Source organism: Ranitomeya variabilis, chromosome 3, assembly GCF_051348905.1.
Source record: "Ranitomeya variabilis isolate aRanVar5 chromosome 3, aRanVar5.hap1, whole genome shotgun sequence".
In the NCBI taxonomy this organism is placed as follows: domain Eukaryota; kingdom Metazoa; phylum Chordata; class Amphibia; order Anura; family Dendrobatidae; genus Ranitomeya; species Ranitomeya variabilis.
In genome coordinates this window covers 658,221,053-658,241,925 of record NC_135234.1, presented here as the reverse complement: position 1 = coordinate 658,241,925, position 20,873 = coordinate 658,221,053, and the positions used below count along the sequence as shown (strand labels likewise).

Genomic DNA, 20,873 nt, shown 5'->3' with positions numbered 1-20,873 from the left:
GATTGGTTCTATCCTCCTCTGCTGACTTAACCTTTGGCAGAAGGGTGCTGCAAGCGATGGTCCCTCCCTAACGTGTTTCAAGTTCTCCAGAAACCTATCATGTGCGTGGTCATGGGTGAAGGGAAAACACCAATGTTAAAATGACATCACCCGTATATTCCCCCCCCCCCTTTTACACCTTATGGGTGTGCACTATAGTTTGGGTGTTTTATATTGTGGTGTTGGTTAAGTGTGTAAATTAACCTGGAGGTCCTCTCATGCTCTGTAACCCAACTGAAGCTGGAGAAAGGTACCGCCCTTTTGTTTCAGTAGGTTTCCTGTCCTTGCTGGGCGGATTCCTCTCTCAGGTGTGCTGTCATGGGTTCTGGAAAAACTGGATAGTGGTAAGTAACCTTGGTGTTTTGGGGTTAGCCAATAAAGGTATCACTTCTAAAATACTTTTTTTATTTTTGGGCATAAAAGTATTTACATCGATTTTTCTGGCTAATACTGTACCACCATATGATTTTTTTAACTGTACGTCATAACAATGTGAAGGGTAAATTCCACACTCAAATCTGCATGGAATCCGCACTAATAATAATTTATATTTTTTGTCACTCTTGAACATACCCAAATGTAGAGGCAGAGAGCTCCACATCACACAATACAGTTTAAGGTGTGTGTGTGATTTATTCTTCCAGATTTTTATTTCAAAGGGGTTTGACAAGTCCACAGTATTTTTCATTGGACAACCTTTTGTTGAAATATAAGAAACACGAGCTTGGGATCTGGAATAATTGAAAGATCTAAAATATCCTAATATCTCCTAACTAAATTAGCAGTGTACTTCACAATGGCACTAGTGGAAATCATCGCCTGCACATAATCTAACCCAGCGGCAGCATAGTTCTCCCTTGACTTTTTTTTTTTTTTTGTTACTTTTCGGATGTTCCTATATAGGTTTTATAGATGATGGCTCCTGTACCTTCACCAATTAAGTTGTATGATTAGACCAAGTTTATAGTTGCTGATGATGCTAAGCCAACATAACCATTTGTATTTGTTTCAGGTGCAGATTTATTAAAGTTAACTAGGGATGATGTTATTCAGATTTGTGGACCTGCTGATGGTATCCGGCTCTTCAATGCACTGAAAGGGAGGTGAGCTGATGTCCTTGGCTTTAGAATCACATTGCGTATTTCTCCTGTACACCTATATTTTTTTACTCTACCCTATTGTTGTTCTAATGTTTGAAGCCCACCAATCAGCAGCTTTTTTTTTTTTTTTTTTTTTTTTACAAATTTTGGTGGGTGAAGTCTTGTTCAGTCTCATGGTACATTAATAGGCCACCAACCTTTTACCCCCAGAAAACCATATCCTTTACAATCATCAGAACAATTGGGGGTGAGCTGCAGTACCAGACACAACTGCGAGTATGGATGAGTTGTCTGGTTAACCCTAATGGGACCACAGCGCTTAAACATCCTTATTTTGCTAATTGCTCATTCCCCTTGATATCTTGGGCCTTTTATATGATCACTTTCACCCCTGCATGCTCTAATGACTAGAAGCTGCAGCAGCTTCTCTATGTATCTGCCTCCAGCTTCTCCCCCTCTCATCTACATAAACTTTTATAGGCAGCAGTTGTAATATGATCCCTCAGTAAAAACAGATCTTACCCATTTTTGTGTGAGCAGTGCAGGAAACGGCTGTGGGGGGAACTGATATCTTGTAAAAAGGGCATACGATATTAAAATACTGTACAAAGCTGCTTATCTTTGCTTTTAATGTGTATGTGTATGTGTATATATATATATACATATATACATACGCACACACACACACACACACACACACACACACACACACACACACACACACACACACACACACACGAACACGATGGTGGCCCGATTCTAACGCATCGGGTATTCTAGAATATGCATGTCCACGTGGTATATTGCCCAGCCACCTAGTATATTGCCCAGTGACGTAGTATATTGCCCAACCACATAGTATATTGCCCAGTGACGTAGTATATTGCCCAGCGACGTAGTATATTGGCCAGTTACGTAGTATATTGCCCAGTGACATAGTATACAGCACAGAGCCACGTAGTATACAGCACAGAGCCACGTAGTATATTGCCCAGCTACGTAGTATATTGCCCAGCCACGTATGTCACAGGTTAAAAAATAAAAAATAAACATATACTCACCTTCCGAGGGCCCCTTGTAGTTCTGTCGTCTGTGTGCGGTGCAGGCGGCAGCTTCCGGTCCCAGGGTGTGATGACGTCGCAGTCACATGACCGTGACGTCATGGCAGGTCCTTCTCGCACAGGACCTGTGATGACGTCGTGGTCACATGACCGTGACGTCATGGAAGGTCCTTCTCGCAGACCATCCTTGCCACCGGAACCTACCGCTTGCATGGAGCGGTCACCGGAGCGTCGCGAGGAGCGGGAAAGGCGGCGGAAGGTGAGTATATAATGATTTTTTATGTTTTTTATTATTTTTATCATTAGATATTTTTACTATTAACGCTGCATAGGCAGCATCAATAGTAAATACTTGGTGACACAGGGTTAATAGCGGCGGTAATGGACTGAGTTACCCGCGGCATAACGTGGTCCGTTACCGCTGGCATTAACCCTGTGTGAGCGGTGACTGCGGGGAGTATGGAGCGGGCGCCGGGCACTGACTGCAGGGGAGCAGGGAGGGACTAATTGGACTGTGGCCGTCGCTGATTGGTCGCGGCAGCCATGACAGGCAGCTGGCGAGACCAATCATCGACTTGGATTCCATGACAGACAGAGGCCACGACCAATGAATATCCGTGACAGACAGACAGAAGGACAGACGGAAGTGACCCTTAGACAAATAGATATATAGATATATTTATATACTCTTTAATTTCTCTTTCTCTCTGCCCATTCCATTAGGGTGGTACGGCCAAGGCTCACAATTTATGTATGCCAGGAGTCGCAGCAGTCAAGGGAGCATCCGCAGCAGAAACCTGAAAACGGAGAGCAAGGAAATAGTGCTTTTTATGGTAACTACTGAATAAGTTTTGATGGTGTAGTTACCGCTCTGATTGAGGTTGGGCAGTACTCGCCCGTGGGTGTGCACAATTTTCCCTCTAGTGAATGGTGGTATATATATTATGCTTGGTGCATTTGATTAGTGCAAAGTATATTCGCTCAGCATACTTTTTTTTTCTTTCACAGTGTATCATGCCATCTTCCTGGAAGACCTGACAAATATGGAATTAACTGAAAAGCTTGCCCAACTTTTCAACATTTGTCCTCATCAAATTAACCAGGTCTACAAACAGGGGCCCACGGGCATTCATGTTCTCATCAGTGATGAGGTTGGTCACTCAGATACAGCATTTCTGTAATCTCAGTAGGGAGCAGCACTTCGCCAACGCGCCTAAAACCAGGCGTTTCTCAGGACTGATACCGACTCCTGGCAATCGGTGTTGTCACTTGTCATTTAAAGAGGCTTTCCCACACTATTGTGTACCTGGGTTCATTTTTGTACTGCTGGTCAGTTAGACATCCATAACTCATTTATTTCACATTTTTGGGTCACTTTTTTCCTTCTTTGTGACACAAGCTTCGATCTGGTGCTTTGTTATAATCTTTGCTATTGGTGTTTTTGTTTTGTTTTTCCTCTTATGCCATATTAATATGTACCACCTATATAGGGGATTTTTGATTGTTAGATGTGGGTCTCCAGACCCAGACCTCCATCGATCTGCAGAAAGTTAAAGGGACAACACCATATACAATTTTGTAGCTAATGTTTAGATACTCTTTAAATCAGAATCTATGCAGTACAGCTGTCCTATTCGTTCATGTGGTTAGCCGTACTCGTGAGACTAGTACTGAACGTCCTTATCTTTATGTAGTCTTATCTCTGTGCATTTACAGGAAGACAAAACAAACACCATTTAAAACTGTTTCCCTGTAGTCTGTAAATGAATTCTTCTTGACCTTGACCCTTACTCGCGCATTCAGTACAATGCAGCACGTCTGCCTTTTAATAGCCCGGCCAAAAAGCGTCTAGTTTGAAGGTCTTTTATGGCTGTAAACGCTGCTAATATGTCTGATTTATGAGGTTAGTACGTAAGAGCGCTGAATTATACAGGCTACTCCCTCATCCTTAAGTGGCTGCTATAAAATCTCTAGTGCACTTCCTAGGCCTTATCTCTTCTACATCTTAGTAACAGGTAATTTGTTGCAGAGCTAATCTTTAGTAATCTTTTAGATTTGAGTATTTTGCTTGGATTAAAATGGTTTGTGTGCATAGTTTTGTAGTTATTCCCTGTCTATAGTTTTGGGGATAACTTCCCAATCGCTGGGCATCTGACCACTGGGACCCCCCACTGATCCCAAGAAATGTGGCTATGAATAGTCTCGTATGAATGCAGCGGAGGATTGAGCATATCCAACTCTGCTCCATTCATGTCCATGGGAGATCGCCTAGTACAGTGCTCGGCTACCTCCAGCAGTCCAATAGAATGTATATTTGGAATGACAATCATTCAACCATTTTTACAAACAGCAAAATTAGCAAACTTTCTGCTTCTTGCAATAACCAATCATATACATTATTGAATTACTTCAACACATCTAGTATAACAAATGGTTTCTCCCAAATCAACACAAAATGCCACTTTTAACCCCTTTTTCACAAAAGGATGGAAATCTATCTGAGGTTGGGTCTGTGTGTGCTGGGAACTCAGGAGCTGAGCCCACTCCATGTATAGTAGATGCTGGCTGTTACATAACCGGCATCTGTCTAGATCAGAGGTGTCAAACTGCATTCCTCGAGGGCCGCCAACAGGTCATGTTTTCAGGATTTCCTTGTATTGCACAGGTGATAATTTAATCACCTGCACAGAATGATTCCAGCACCTTGTGGAATGCTAAGGAAATCCTGAAAACATGACCTGTTGGCGGCCCTCGAGGAATGCAGTTTGACACCTCTGGTCTAGATGCAGCTGGCAATTTCAGGCAGCTGAATTTAAAGAAGCCCTCCTATGACTAATTTTTTTTTTTTTTTTTTCATTAAATATCAGTGTGTGTATTAAAACTCGCCTACTGCCGCTCTCTGGGATCCCGCACTATCCCGCTCCTCTTGAGTAAAGAATGCGTCACTTCTCACAAGAACACAAAGGCAAAAAACAATAAACACTGTGCAGGAAGCAAAAATAATCAAAAACAATTAGTGGGTCAACCAATGATGTGCTTCGAAGCCAATAGCAAAATGCGAACCTTTCCATTTTTTTTTTTTCTTTCTTTTTTACTTCCCAATCATGTGCTGCTCAGTCTTCGTGTTTTAGGCGTTTCCATGCTCTTGTACTACAGATTCATATAAATTTCCATTTTTTACCTATTCATGCAGTCGTAACATAATTTCTTGCTGTGCCTGCCTGTGACATCATATTTACACTGTTGTGTTTACTTACGGTATATATATTTATTCCCTTTTCTAGCTATATGTGTCTCCCATGTATTCACTCCTTTTTCTCACCTAATCATCAGTACATTATTGGTTCAGCCACGAATTGTTTTCAATCTTCCCCACCATCACCCTTTTTGTTTAATAGAAGCAGTTTTTATACATTGTAAATCGAGTAAACTAGTAGCTGCTTTATTTTTGTCCTGCAAATGTGATACAGTGGGGAAAACAAGTATTTGATACACTGCCGATTTTGCAGTGAAGTTTTGAAGTTTTTCCATCTACAAAGAATGGAGAGGTATGTAATTTTTCTCATAGGTACACTTCAACTGTAAGAGACTGCATCCAAAAATGAAAACCAGAAAATCACATTGTATGATTTTTACATAACTAAATTGCATTTTATTGCATGAAATAAGTATTTGATACAATAGAAAAACAGAATGTAATGTTTCGTATAGAAACCTTTGTTTGCAATTACAGAAGTCAGATGTTTTCTGTAGTCCTTGACAAGTTTGCACACACTGCAGCTGGGATTTTGGCCCACTCCGCCATACAGACCTTCTCTAGATCTTTCAGGTTTCAGGGGCTGTTGCTGGGCAACATTCAGTTCCCTCCAAAGAAGATGTTCTATTGGGTTCAGGTCTGGAGACTGGCTAGGCCTCTCCAGGACCTTGAAATGCTTCTTACAGAGCCACTCCTTAGTAGCCCTGGTTGTGTGTTTCGTGTCATTGTCATGCTGGAAAACCCAGCCATGACGCCTCTTCAATACTCTTACTGAGGAAAGGATATTGTTGGCCAAAATCTTACAATACATGACCCCAACCATACTCCCTTCAATACGATGCAGTTATCCTATCCCCTTGGCAGAAAAGCACTCCCAAAGTATGATGTTTCCCCACCATGCTTCACGGGTGGGACGGTGTTCTTGGGATTGTGCTCATCCTTCTTCCTCTACTCACACAGTGCAGTGATAACAAAAAGTTCTATTTTGGTCTCATCTGACCACATGACCTTCTCCCATGCCTCCTCTGGATCATCCAGATGGTCATTGGCGAACTTCAAATGGGCCTGGACATGTGCTGGTGTGAGTAGAGGGACCTTGTGTGTCCTGCATGATTGTAATTTTTGACAGCGTAGTGTGTTACTAATAATAATGTTTGAGATTGTGGTCCCAGCTCTCTTCACATCATTGACCAGGTCTTCCTGTGTAGTTCTGTGCTCATTCTTGACCTTTCTCAGAATCATCCATACCCTATGAGGTAAGATCTTGCATGGAGCCCCAGGCAGCATAAGATTGACAGTCATCTTGTGTTTCATCCATTTTGTTATTGCACCAGTTGTTGCCTTCTCACCAAGCTGATTGCCTAGCCCATCCCAACCTTGTGCAGGCGTAGAATTTTGTCACCGGTGTCCCCTTTGGTCTTGGCCATGGTGTAGAGGTTGGAGTGAGATTGATTGTGTGGACAGGTGTCGTTTATACAGGTAATGAGTGCAGAGTAGGAGGGTTTTTTAAAGAAAAACAGGCCTGCCAGAATTCTTGCTGGTTGGTAGGTGATGAAATACTTACTTTATGCAATAAAATGCAGTTTAATTATTTAAAAAATCATACACTGTGATTTTCTGTTTTTTTATTTTTAGATTCTGTCTCTCACAATTGAATTGTATCTACGATAAAAATTACAGATCTCTCCATTCTTTGTAGGTGGGAAAACATGCAAAATCTGCATCAGTATCAAATACTTATTTTCCCCACTGTATGGCCAGACACCAGATCCTGGCAGTATGCCTGAGGAATTGTAGTTCCTTTCTCACTGGCATATACTTCAATCTTCTTCCTACAGACATAGCTGCAGGTCAAAGAAGGTCGACTTTGGTTTCATTGCTTTACAGAAAAAAGTCGCAAAACTTCTCTGGCTTCTTTAGGGTACGTTCCCACATTCAGGAATTTCTGTGCGTATTTCTGCAGCGTCAAACCCGCAGTGGCAGATGTTACAGTATAGTGGATGGAATTTGTAGAAATCCCATGTCCACTATGCGACTGTGCATCTGTGGATCCCCTGCAGAAACTGACATGCGGCACATTTTTCAAGTTCGCAGCATGTCAATTTCTCTTCTGGAGACGCTAGTCTCCGCAACAGACATTGCATGAATAGAATGAATTGATCACGGTAAATCCGCATGATTCAGTAAACACATGAGGACTTACCTGCGTTCAATAGATCGCAGCTAAAGTACGCTGCATCCAAAGCGCTGCTACATCCGGAACGTGGGCACATAGCCTAAGTGGTTTTGAGCACATTGAAGCAGATTATCTTGTCCCTTTGGGTTACCAGAGGTATGCCCTCCAGTTCAGGCTTATAGACCTTCCTTGTTTAGTATGTGACTTGGGGCTCATGCAAACGACTGTATTATCTGAGTGCGAGCTGACAAAACATTGGATCACACTTGAACTAATGTTATTCTATAGGATTGTGCCCATGTCCAATTCACCCCCCTCCACCTGAGGAAAAAAATCGCTGCATGCTCGAGTTTGAGCTGAAGTCTTCAGATCGCTTTCAGCCATGCAAGTCAATGAGTCTGTTGGATCGATAGGACTGCACTCGAATGATATCTGAGAACAGTCCGATTTTGTCTGGTCATCCAAGAGTATCGGATCACACTATGCTCACACTCTGATCAACTCTTTGATCAGTGTCATTTGCGTAACTGATCCAATTTTTTTGGATGGCAAAAAATACTGATCTACAGCCAGCCTAACTGTGAAAACTGAAATCGCAGTGTCTGTCGACATTAAATCTTGGTACAGGTCTTCGACCTCAGTCTGCCACGTCTAGGTATAGTGTAGCCACGGTTTCTTTACCTTTTGTACCTGTAAATTATAATTCCAACTGTATCTCTAGGAATATTCAAAGCAATGAACTCTTCCTTAAAGGGAACCTGTCAGTGGGATTGTGCTCAGTAACCTACTCTCACGATGCTAGCGGGGATCTCATCGAGGTCACCGCAGTTCATCCCGGCTGGAACGGAGCCTGAGTGACGTCACCGCTAGTCACTGAGGCTGCAAGCATCTTGGCACAGTCCAGGTTGAAAAATAATTATCCCCAGACATGGATTACGGCGTGGGACAGAACGACGGAGAGGTGAGGGATATTGTTGTTTATTTTTGGTTTATTACAGGAGAATGAGGGCTTCAGTGGAATTAGGCGAGGTCGTAAGTATGGTTTAATTGAGATTATTTAAGGAATCTGTGTCATTCTTTCAATTAAAGGACTTTATTCTTGGTGTGTGTGCGTGTGTGTGTGTGTGTGTGTGTGTGTGTGTGTGTGTGTGTGTGTGTGTTTTCTTACAATGTGACTATGGGGTTATTAATGGGAGGAGTCTTATTGACGCCTCTCCATTACTAACCTCGGGGCTTGATGTCATCGGACAATACAAAGGTGACATCAACTGCACAAATATGAACCCCACTTGCCACGACTACAGGGCAAGTGGGAAAAGCCGGGCAAAGCTCCAGAATTGTTGCATCTAATAGATGTGCCTTTTCTGGGCGGCTGCGGGCTGCTATTTTTAGGCCGGAGTTGGGGCAATATCCATGGCCCCTTACCAGCCTGAGAATACCAGCCCTCAGCTTTCTGCTTTAGCAAGGCTGGCTGTCAAAATGGGGGGGACCCCATGCTGTTTTTTTTACATTATTTAAATAATTAAAAAATACGGTATGAGGACCCCTCTATACTTGATAACCAGCCTTGCTGAAGCTGACAGCTGAGGGTTTCTGTTATGACCTGGTGGTTACGGAGCGGCACTGAGATGACCTGGTGGGTAAAACAAAACATGGACAAGCTCTGAGGAGGTGAAAGCTTTACTGACCGCAATCCCTACTCCTAGCACCAACACTAGAAATAGCCGTGGAGCGTTCCTGACTCTGCCTAGACGCCTCGTCACAGCCTAAGAACTAACTACCCCTGAAGATGGAAACGGAAAACTATCTCGCCTCAGAGAAACCCCCAAAAGGAAAGATAGCCCCCCACAAATATTGACGGTGAGTGGAGAGGGAAATGACAAACTCGGAAATGAAAATAGATTTTAGCAAAGGAGGCCAATACTATCTAAAAAGACAGAGATAGAAAAGGATACTGTGCGGTCAGTATAACAAACTACAAAAAAACACGCAGAGTTTACAAAAATAGCCTCCACACCGACTCACGGTGTGGAGGAGCAAATCTGCACCCCAGAGCTTCCAACTAGCCAGAATATTTCATAATGACCAGCTGGACAAAAGAGACATAACTTTAACGGAACTTATCTTAAGCTGAAATGGACTGGCCAACAGAGAACTTCCAGGAGAAAACTGAATCCAACAGGAAAACATTGACAGCTGGCATCCACTACAGACTAGAGCCCAGTTAAATAACAAGGCCAGGGAACCGATTAGTGAAAGCAGCTGCTAGGTTCCACTAGAAACCACCAGAGGGAGCCCAAGAGCAGAACTCCCAAAAATACCATTCACAACCACAGAATGGAGCCCAAGAACAGAATTCACCAACAGGTTTCCTCCCCCAGCTGTGAGATTTGCCTGGCTGGTTATTAAAAATAGGGGGGAAACCACCCAGGTTTTTTTTTTTTTTTTTTTCATTATTATTTATTAGCAGCAGATGAATACTCCTATCAGCCGCTTCTGCTCTCACTGTTATTAACAATAGCAGGTGTCGGATGATGAGAAACGGTAGTCCCCTCAGCTGACACCAGTGACCGGAGGTAAACTGCATACCTCCGATCACAGCTCAGCGCTCCTGCTGTCTTTTGACTCCCGCTGTCTTTTGACAGCGTGGGAACCGTGGCTCTCTAACCGGGGATGGTTTCATGCATGTGACTGTGTCAAACACTGTATTGTTGGGCCCCCCATTTAAGTGAATGGGGTTTGGGTCTGCTCTGCTGGATGACATGCTATATGGACGCAGCATGCAGCCTGCCATCTAGATGTAGCGGAGCTGACTGACGTCACATCCGGCACATAAGCTGCAAGAAAAGTCAATCTGCGTATTTGCAGCGTATTTTTCACCATCCATTCAAGTCAATGGGTAAAAAACGCTGAAAAAAGTGACATGCTGTATGAAAAAAAAAAAAAAAAAAGCTGCAAAGCACAAAATCCTGATGACAAAAAACCAATGTGTGTGCATGAGACTTCTGAAATCTCATAGGCTTTGCTGGTACTGTAAAAAGCAGCGGAAAATTGGCATAAAAAAAAAAACGCAGCAAAAAAAAAAAAAAAAACACCCAGTGTGAACTTACCCTTACGAACCCCTGAATTATTAATCAGACCAACATGTGCTGTTATGGGGGACTAGATGGTGGCCCGATTCTAACGCATCGGGTATTCTAGAATATGTATGTATGTATATAGCAGCCACATAGTATATAGCACAGGCCATGTAGTATATAGGAGCCATGTAGTATATAGCAGACAAATACTACGTGGCCTGTGCTATATACTATGTGGCTGCTATATACATACATACATAAATATTGTAGAATACCCGCTGCGTTAATACAGGCCACGCAGTATATAACAGTGGCCACGCAGTATATAACAGTGGCCACGCAGTATATAGCAGCCACGCAGTATATAACACAGGCGACGTAGTATATAACACTGGCCGCGTAATATATAGCACAGCCCACGCAGTATATAGCACAGCCCCCGCAGTATATAACACTGGCCACGTAATATATAGCACAGCCCATGCAGTACATAGCAGCCACGCAGTATATAGCACAGCCCCCGCAGTATATAACACTGGCCACGTAACATATAGCACAGCCCACGCAGTACATAGCAGCCACACAGTATATAGCACAGCCCCCGCAGTATATAACACTAGCCACGTAATATATAACACAGCCCACGCAGTATATAGCAGCCACGCAGTATATAACATAGCCACGTTAGAATATAGCACAGAGATGTAGTATATAACAGAGCCCACGCAGTATGTAACACAGCCCACGTAGTATATAGCAATGTGGGCACTATATGCGTGGTTAAAAAAAGACTTAAAATAAAAAATAAACATATACTCACCTTCCGAAGGCCCCTTGACGTCCTGGCCCTGTGTGCGGTGCACGCGGCAGCTTACGGTCCCAGGGTTGGTATGAGCGCAGGACCTGTGATGACGTCGCGGTCACATGACCGTGACGTCATGGAAGGTCCTTCTCGCATAGCATCCTTGACACCGGAACCTGCCGCTTGCACTGCCGAGGACAGCGGGCAACGTCGGAGGGTGAGAATAACCTTCTTTTTTTTATTATTATTATTATTATTCTTTGTAACATTAGATCTTTTTACTATTGATGCTGCATACGCAGCATCAATAGTAAAAATTTGGTCACACGGTTAATAACTGCGTAACTGGAGTGCGTTACACCGCACTCCGGTAACACTGGCATTAACCCTGTGTGAGGGCTGACTGGAGGGGAGCATGGAGCGGGCACTGACTGCGGGGAGGAAAGAGCGGCCATTTTGCCACCGGACTGTGCCCGTCGCTGATTGGTCGTGGCAATGGTCGTGGGTGTTTTGCCACGACCAATCAGCGACTTGGATTCCATGACAGACAGACAGGCCGCGACCAATGAATATCCGTGACAGACAGAAAGACAGACAGAAGGACAGACAGACGGAAGTGACCCTTAGACAATTATATAGTAGATTCTATTCAGGGGGTTGAATAAATCTGAGTTGCAGTAGTCGGTAATGTCGTGCTGTATTCGGAGAAGCCACTTATTGTTTGTGGTGAAGCAATGGTGGCCCGATTCTAACGCATCGGGTATTTTAGAATATGTATGTCCGCGTAGTATATTGCCCAGCCACGTAGTATATTGCCCAGTGACGTAGTATATTGCCCAGTTACATTGTACATTGCCCAGTGACGTAGTATATTGCCCAGCCACGTAGTATATTGCCCAGTGACGTAGTATACAGCACAGAGCCACGTAGTATATTGGCCAGTCACGTAGTATATTGCCCAGCCATGTATGACACAGGTTAAAAAAATAAACATATACTCACCTTCCGCAGGCGCGTTGTAGCTCTGTCGCCTGTGTGGGGTGCAGGCGGCAGCTTCCGGTCCCAGGGTGTGATGACGTCACGTGACCGTGTCGCGATCACATGACCGTGACGTCACGGCAGGTCCTTTACGCGCAGGCGCGCAGGACTTGTGATGACGTCGCGGTCACATGACCGTGACGTCATGGCAGGTCCTTCTGCCAGACCATCCGTGCCACCGGAACGTGCCGCTTGCAGCGCGAGGAGCGGGAAAGGCGGCGTAGGTGAGTATATAATCATTTTTTATTTTTTTAATTATTTTTAACAGATGTTTTTACTATTGACACTGCATAGGCTGCGTCAATAGTCAAAAACTTGGTCACACAGGGTTAATAGCAGCGGTAACGGAGTTCGTTACCCGCTGCATAACGCGGTCCGTTACCGCCGGCATTAACCCTGTGTAAGCGGTGACCGGAGGGGTGTAGGCGGGCGCCGGGCAGTGAGTGCGGGGAGTAAGGAGCGGCCATTTTCTTCTCGGCGTTTTGCCACGATCAATCAGCGACTTGGATTCCATGACAGACAGAGGCCGCGACCAATGAATATCCGGGACAGACAGATGGAAGTACCCCTTAGACAATTATATAGTAGGATTCTATTCAGGGGGTTGAATACATCTGAGTTGTAGTAGTCGGTAATGTCGTGCTGTATTCGGAGAAGCCACTTGTTTGTGGTGAAGCAATTCAGTTGTTCTCGTTTCTTTCATCTGTTTCAAACAGCAGAAAGTTTGTGCCTTTCCTAATAAACCTAATTTGCAATATGGGGGGGTGCTGAGTGATTGTAATTTTTACTGTACATGTACAATCAGTGCCTCCCCATGAGGAGGTACCGTACTCATGTTTCTGTCTTTAACGTTACTTTTACTTTTCTAATAGATGATTCAAAATTTTCCGGACGAGTCATTCTTTGTGTTGGACACAATGAAAGGTAGGGCAGCGACCTGTGTGAATGTTGTAGCTGAGCACTTGATTAGGAACGATCATTTATGCATTATTATGATGCATTTCCTGCTGTTTACACAACTCTCCGTATTGTAGTTCTTAGAAGGCGCCTTTTTACCTTTTGCCAGTATCAGCATTTATTCCAGCGTTGAATACGTGACTATACGTGACTATAAAGCGGACTAGCCATAAACTACTGCAATTTACACACACAGAAATACAGTATACAATAAAACTGGTTGTCGGAAGTAGTGGAAGGGGTTAACATCAACTCTGTAAGGGTGCAGGTGTAATATCATTGCTGTAGTAGACTTCTAGTGGTCATTTTTGGAATGGCAGTCCTTATTTTTCTGGTGCTGTATCTTGGGGTATTGCCTGCAAGATGATATTCACAATCACATCTTACCAGTGCAGTTTTTAGCTTCTCCTGCCATTAGTATGTCACTATTTATACAGTCATCTTAATGCAAAAGAAAAATTCTGTGTACATTCATTTTCTCATATCGTATAGTACATGTAAAGAGGTTTTACTCTCTATAACAGAGCTATGCTGTGTACTCAAAGTTTGTGTATGGCCCTTATAACTTGTATCGGTAACGGCTGTATTAATGTTACCGATCAGTAAGTGACATGCTAACTGTGAGACATAATGGCTTTAATTAAAGGTGCAAGATCTTGTGTTTTGACAGAAAGGTTGTCGTGGAAGGTTATGGGATTACACTCGGCAGGCCGGACACCCCTTCATTGCTACAAGGGATACTAACGTTAATCAATTTGCTCCCTTGATTCCAGGAATGTTCCTATAAACCAATTGGCTTCCATGATTACATATTGCATATTATTTAGGCCTTCAATTGATCTTTACGTTTGTTTTTTTCTTTCTTGTGATTTGTTACTGTTTTTTGCACCAAGTTATTCAGAATGGCACACACGAGTTTCTTTCACCTCTTTGCATCTTTTTGTTGTAGAAAGTCACATTATCCTTTAGGGTATGTTCACACGCTGCGGATTTTGCGGCGGATCCGCAGCGTTTCCGCAGCTGCGGATCCGCAGCAGTTTCCCATGCGTTTACAGTACAATGTAAACCTATGGGAAACGAAATCCGCAGTGCACATGCTGCGGAAAAAAACGTGCGGAAACGCAGCGGTTTACATTCCGCAGCATGTCAATTCTTTGTGCGGATTCCGCAGCGGTTTTACACCTGCTCCATAATAGAAAACCACAGGTGTAAAACCGCAGTGGAATCCGCACAAAAACCGCGGTAAATCCGCTGCGGAAAAATCCGCAGTGGACTATTCTACGTGTGCACATACCCTTAGAATGTCACAGTGGTCTCCGACTGCAGAAAAATAAAATTACAGATTTTGCACTCCACTGGGGTACTGGAGTACAGGAGTACAATTTTTAGCAAATTATTATTTACTAGATGGTGGCCTGATTGTAACGCATCGGGTATTCTAGAATATGTATGTAGTGGTTTAAATCCCGCCCAATATCGCTGAGGCGCAACCAATCAATCAGTGAAGCGTGTGTCAAATCCCTTGCCAATTCGCGGCCAGACTGCGCCTGTCGCTGATTGGTCGCGGGCTACTGGCGCGACCAATCGGCGATGTGGGATTTCCATTACAGACAGACAGAATTAGACAATTATATAGTAGACTAGATGGTGGCACGATTCTAACGCATCGGGTATTCTAGAATATGTATGTAGTTTATTTATGAAGATTTCAGAATAATGCAATGAATACACAGGATTCGGCTGGCCGGGCGCGACCAATTAGCGAAGCATGGTTCAAATCCCGCACCAATTCGCGGCCGGACTGCGTCTGTCCCTGATTGGTCGTGCCCGGCAGCGAACAATCAGTAAAGCCAGGGCCAGCTCCAGATTTTTGAGGGCCCCGGGCGAAAGTCTCACAGCCCACGTAGCATATAACACAGCCCACGTAGCATATAACACAGCCCACGTAGCATATAACACAGCCCACGTAGCATATAACACAGCCCACGTAGCATATAACACAGCCCACGTAGCATATAACACAGCCCACGTAGCATATAACACAGCCCACGTAGCATATAACACAGCCCACGTAGCATATAACACAGCCCACGTAGCATATAACACAGCCCACGTAGCATATAACACAGCCCACGTAGTATATAGCACAGCCCACGCAGTATATAGCACAGCCCATGCAGTATATAACAGCCCATGTAGTATATAGCACAGCCCACGTATATAGCACAGCCCACTCAGTATATAACACAGCCCATGCAGTGTTTATAACACAGCCCACATAGTATACAGGTCCTTCTCAAAAAATTAGCATATAGTGTTAAATGTCATTATTTACCATAATGTAATGATTACAATTAAACTTTCATATATTATAGATTCATTATCAACCAACTGAAATTTGTCAGGTCTTTTATTGTTTTAATACTGATGATTTTGGCCTACAACTCCTGATAACCCAAAAAACCTGTCTCAATAAATTAGCATATCAAGAAAAGGTTCTCTAAACGACCTATTACCCTAATCTTCTGAATCAACTAATTAACTCTAAACACATGCAAAAGATACCTGAGGCTTTTAAAAACTCCCTGCCTGGTTCATTACTCAAAACCCCCATCATGGGTAAGACTAGCGACCTGACAGATGTCAAGAAGGCCATCATTGACACCCTCAAGCAAGAGGGTAAGACCCAGAAAGAAATTTCTCAACAAATAGGCTGTTCCCAGAGTGCTGTATCAAGGCACCTCAATGGTAAGTCTGTTGGAAGGAAACAATGTGGCAGAAAACGCTGTACAACGAGAAGAGGTGACCGGACCCTGAGGAAGATTGTGGAGAAGGACCGATTCCAGACCTTGGGGAACCTGAGGAAGCAGTGGACTGAGTCTGGTGTGGAAACATCCAGAGCCACCGTGCACAGGCGTGTGCAGGAAATGGGCTACAGGTGCCGCATTCCCCAGGTAAAGCCACTTTTGAACCATAAACAGCGGCAGAAGCGCCTGACCTGGTACTTTTTTCTGATGAAAGCAAATTTTGCATGTCATTCGGAAATCAAGGTGCCAGAGTCTGGAGGAAGACTGGGGAGAAGGAAATGCCAAAATGCCTGAAGTCCAGTGTCAAGTACCCACAATCAGTGATGGTGTGGGGTGCCATGTCAGCTGCTGGTGTTGGTCCACTGTGTTTCATCAAGGGAAGGGTCAATGCAGCTAGCTATCAGGAGATTTTGGAGCACTTCATGCTTCCATCGGCTGAAATGCTTTATGGAGATGAAGATTTCATTTTTCAGCACGACCTGGCACCTGCTCACAGTGCCAAAACCACTGGTAAATGGTTTACTGACCATGGTATTACTGTGCTCAATTGGCCTGCCAACTCTCCTGACCTGAACCCCATAGAGAATCTGTGGGATATTGTGAAGAGAAAGTTGAGAGACGCAAGACCCAACACTCTGGATGAGCTTAAGGCCGCTATTGAAGCATCCTGGGCCTCCATAACATCTCAGCAGTGTCACAGGCTGATTGCCTCCATGCCACGCCGCATTGAAGCAGTCATTTCTGCCAAAGGATTCCCGACCAAGTATTGAGTGCATAACTGAACATTATTATTTGATGGTTTTTTTGTTTGTTATTAAAAAACACTTTTATTTGATTGGACGGGTGAAATATGCTAATTTATTGAGACAGGTTTTTTGGGTTATCAGGAGTTGTAGGCCAAAATCATCAGTATTAAAACAATAAAAGACCTGACAAATTTCAGTTGGTGGATAATGAATCTATAATATATGAAAGTTTAATTGTAATCATTACATTATGGTAAATAATGAAATTTAACACTATATGCTAATTTTTTGAGAAGGACCTGTATAGCAGTGTGGGCACCATATCCCTGTTAAAAAAAAAAAAAAAAAAAAAAGAATTTAAAATAAAAAGGTTATATACTCCCCTTCCAGCGGCCCCCGGATCCAGCCCAGGCCTTTAGCGATGCTCCTCGCGACGCTCTGTTCCCAGTAATGCCTTGCAGCAATAACCCGTGATAATGTAGCGGTCTCGTGAGACCGCTACGTCATCTGGGGTCATTGCCGCAATGCATTCTTGGGACCGGAGCATCGCGAGGAGTGGGAAAGGCTGCTGCGGACGCCGGAAGGTGAGAATATAATGTTTTGGGTTTTTTTTTATTATTTTTAACATTATATGTTTTTACTATTGATGCTGCATAGGCAGCATCAATAGTAAAAAGTTGGTCACACTTACAGGGTTAATGGCAGCGTTAACGGACTGCTAAAACGCTATGTGGGCGCTGACTAGAGGGGAGTAGGGAGGGGCCAATTTGCAGCCGGACTCTGCCTGTCGCGCCCAGCCGGCCGGGACCAATCAGCGACGCGGGATTTCCGTGGCAGACAGACAAACAGAAGGAAGTGGACCTTAGACGAATATATATATATAGATTATTATTATAGCACCATTTATTCCACGGCGCTTTACATGTGAGGAGGGGTATACATAATAAAAATGAGTACAGTAATCTTACACTATACAAGTCATGACTGGTACAGGAGGAGAGAGGATCCTGCCCACGAGGGCTCACTGTCTACAAGAATTGTGACATTTGAAATATTTTCCAATTATTATGCTTTTCTTATATAGCGCCATCATATCCCATAAATGATGATTTAGGGTCAAGTTAAAGGCACATTATCAAATAAAAAAATCACACAATTTTGTTTTGGATCTCCCAGTTTAGAATAAAAACATCACCCAAGTCGCTCCTTTCCCCTTCACTAGTTACAAAAAGGTTAAAGGTGGCAATAAACTTTAGATGGTTAGTTAATGGCCTGGCCCTGGAAATGTCATGCAGCGAGCCTCCGCTTTCTGGACCACTGTAGATGTCTCATTATACAGATGCCTTCGACAATTACCTCTGTCACTGCATCTGCCACTAGTAGGTGACCTCCTTTTCAATAGTTGACAGTGGTAAATCACACCATTGTTTTTGGATAAAAAAAAATAAGACTGACACTTCCAAAACTGAACTATCATTATTATTATTATATGCTCCATCAGGGGCACATTTGAATCCTGTTTTTTTTCGGGGGGCTTCAAATGGAAAACTCAACAGTCTCGATCATGTCGTCCAAATGTTGTGGACAGGATTTAAAAAAGATGCTGCCCTTCGCCCGGTGTCATTGAACTCATTGAACTAGTTTACGGTACTGAAATGCGATTGTGGCTGTGTCGGTGAAACGTTCATTCACTAGATTGATCATTAAATGTCCAACTACGAACCCACTTATTCTGTACGGCCACCTTGTATTCTGTCGTCATTTCTATGACCGCTGTAAATTCACATTTTAATAGGATTGACCCAATTGGTCCAATTGTAGCATGTTGACAGGATCATGTTCACATGGGTCTCGCATCCATCACTAGAACAGCCCTGTATATCTTGTGGCTAACACCATTGGAATAGCCCTTTACATTGCGGCACGGTGAGAAATGCTGGATATGAAATTGATGTAGCTCTGACCCCTTAAACATTACGGAAATGAATTCAGTAACGTTGTAAAAGTGATCAATATGATAATGGCCACTACTGCATCCAGTTCCTGACTTTTTTTTCTTGTTTTGTTACAGCTGAGACCGATACCTACCACATCATTTTAAAATAAGGTTCTGCACAAGATCCACCTTGTCCCGTCATCACTGAAGACCGATAACCAGTCTCTCAGCGCTCCCCCATGGGCTCACAAGACTTGAATGCACTAGAGACAATTGCATCTTCAGCGAGTCGCCACATTCTGGCAGACCACTTGACCCTCGCTTCTTCCATATTCAGACGGTGACGCTGCTCCAGCTTGTGCAGACGCAAATCGCGTCCATTCGATGAGACAAAGAGCTTACTGCAGTGATTGAGCTTCGGACTGCTTGCATTTCTCATGGAGCGGGTTTTCTCTGCACAAGAACGAGCCGTTCTACTTAACGTGAACTTGGATGGTGTATGCTCTGGCCATACCACTGCATTGGCTGCCATCATTTTATACTTAAGAATACAAAAAGCATTTTAAGCTTGTCTTGCCGGCTGCTGGAAGATGTGGATACAATATTCTTGAAGCATATTTGTGTATATTGGTTACCCCATCAAACTATACTGTCTTACCTAGATGGTTAAGGGGGTTAGTATTTTTTTTATGTAGCATGTGTCTTTTTGTATGATGCTTTTTGTAACACCAGCCATCTTCCCCAGCTGTTCGTTATCAAGCCCTCAGATTTTTACTTGTCTTTTATACTTTTTTTTTTTTTAATGGACTGCCATTGATGGAGATGTTTAACAGGTACACTTCTGCATACTGATCAGATGAATTACTTTCAATGCCTATAATATGTCATCTTCACGATCAGTCCTACCAGTTGTCTTCACCCTTTACCCCTCCGATTCCTGCATGCTCCGGCTTGTCGGGATTGATGAGACTTTGGCACACGGTCAGTGACCGATCCATTATATAGTCATTGTATCACCTTATCAGCCCCATCTCGAAGCCACCATTCATTCTGATATCATTCTATTGGATCTCTGGTCTGTGGAACTTTTTTTAATTTCAGCCTTGTTTTTGTAAACTTTTTTTTTTTTCTGTGTTTCTCATTGTTGCACATAATTTCCATGAGATTGGCTCCTCTTTCTGGAGGCATCTGTGGCGCTCTGCAAGTCTTGTGGGATGGTGAATACCTCTAATAAAAACACCTGCTGGCATTTCAACAATCCCCACATCCTTCTCTAACAAAAGGTGTCCTTTATTTCTTCTCACGGTTTCCGTCCCGATTCAGCGTAGAACACGATGGGTGTAAGTGAAGGTGTAGAGAAGTCTGTTCATTTATTTCAAATAATTTTCCGAGCAACAATTTTTGTGGGGGTCATTTAACGACTTGCTTAACATGTCACAAGCACAAAAATATGGTGTAATTGTGTTTATCACATGTGAGTAGGAGCAAGAAGGAATACTGTCTATTGAAGTTCATAATAAATGGATGGTTGTTTTAGTCTTGGTAGCAATGATTAATTTATAGGTTTAGGATTGGCTGTCATTGATTAAGACTACATGACACGTGTGTTCCATGCTATACACATAAGCAAAAATGAGGGCCAGCACACCTGTTAGCCTGAATGTGCGCCTACACATTCACTTATACTATGTCCACACGCTGCGGATTACTCTGCAGATTTTTACGGACCGATTTTGGTAAATCCGCAGTTAATCTGCACTGCAGAATTACCGCAGATTTACCGTGTTTTTTTTTGCGTTTTTTGTGCAGATTTCACCTGCGGTTTTAGGGTAAGTTCACACAGGACTTTTTTGCTGCGTATTTTTGCTGCGTTTT

The 20,873-nt window shown here is 43.3% G+C and overlaps 1 protein-coding gene across 2 annotated transcripts in view; it reads left to right on the top strand.

Moving 5' to 3' along the window:
• TFCP2 (transcription factor CP2) overlaps window positions 1-20,536 on the top strand; it is a 79,294-nt gene extending 58,758 nt beyond the window's left edge. The window contains exons 11-15 of one of the 2 annotated variants that reach the window (XR_013224008.1): window positions 1,052-1,142; window positions 2,924-3,033; window positions 3,209-3,351; window positions 13,425-15,798; window positions 17,370-17,815. Coding sequence is in view for 1 of the 2 variants with exons in the window: in XM_077297816.1 (XP_077153931.1) it covers window positions 1,052-1,142; window positions 2,924-3,033; window positions 3,209-3,351; window positions 13,425-13,476; window positions 19,134-19,168 (431 nt within the window). In the remaining variant the exon portion in view is untranslated. Of the gene's footprint in view, window positions 1-1,051; window positions 1,143-2,923; window positions 3,034-3,208; window positions 3,352-13,424; window positions 15,799-17,369; window positions 17,816-19,133 lie in introns of those variants that run through there. The other variant, XM_077297816.1, reaches the window with a different exon arrangement.
• Window positions 20,537-20,873: the final 337 nt, after the last annotated feature.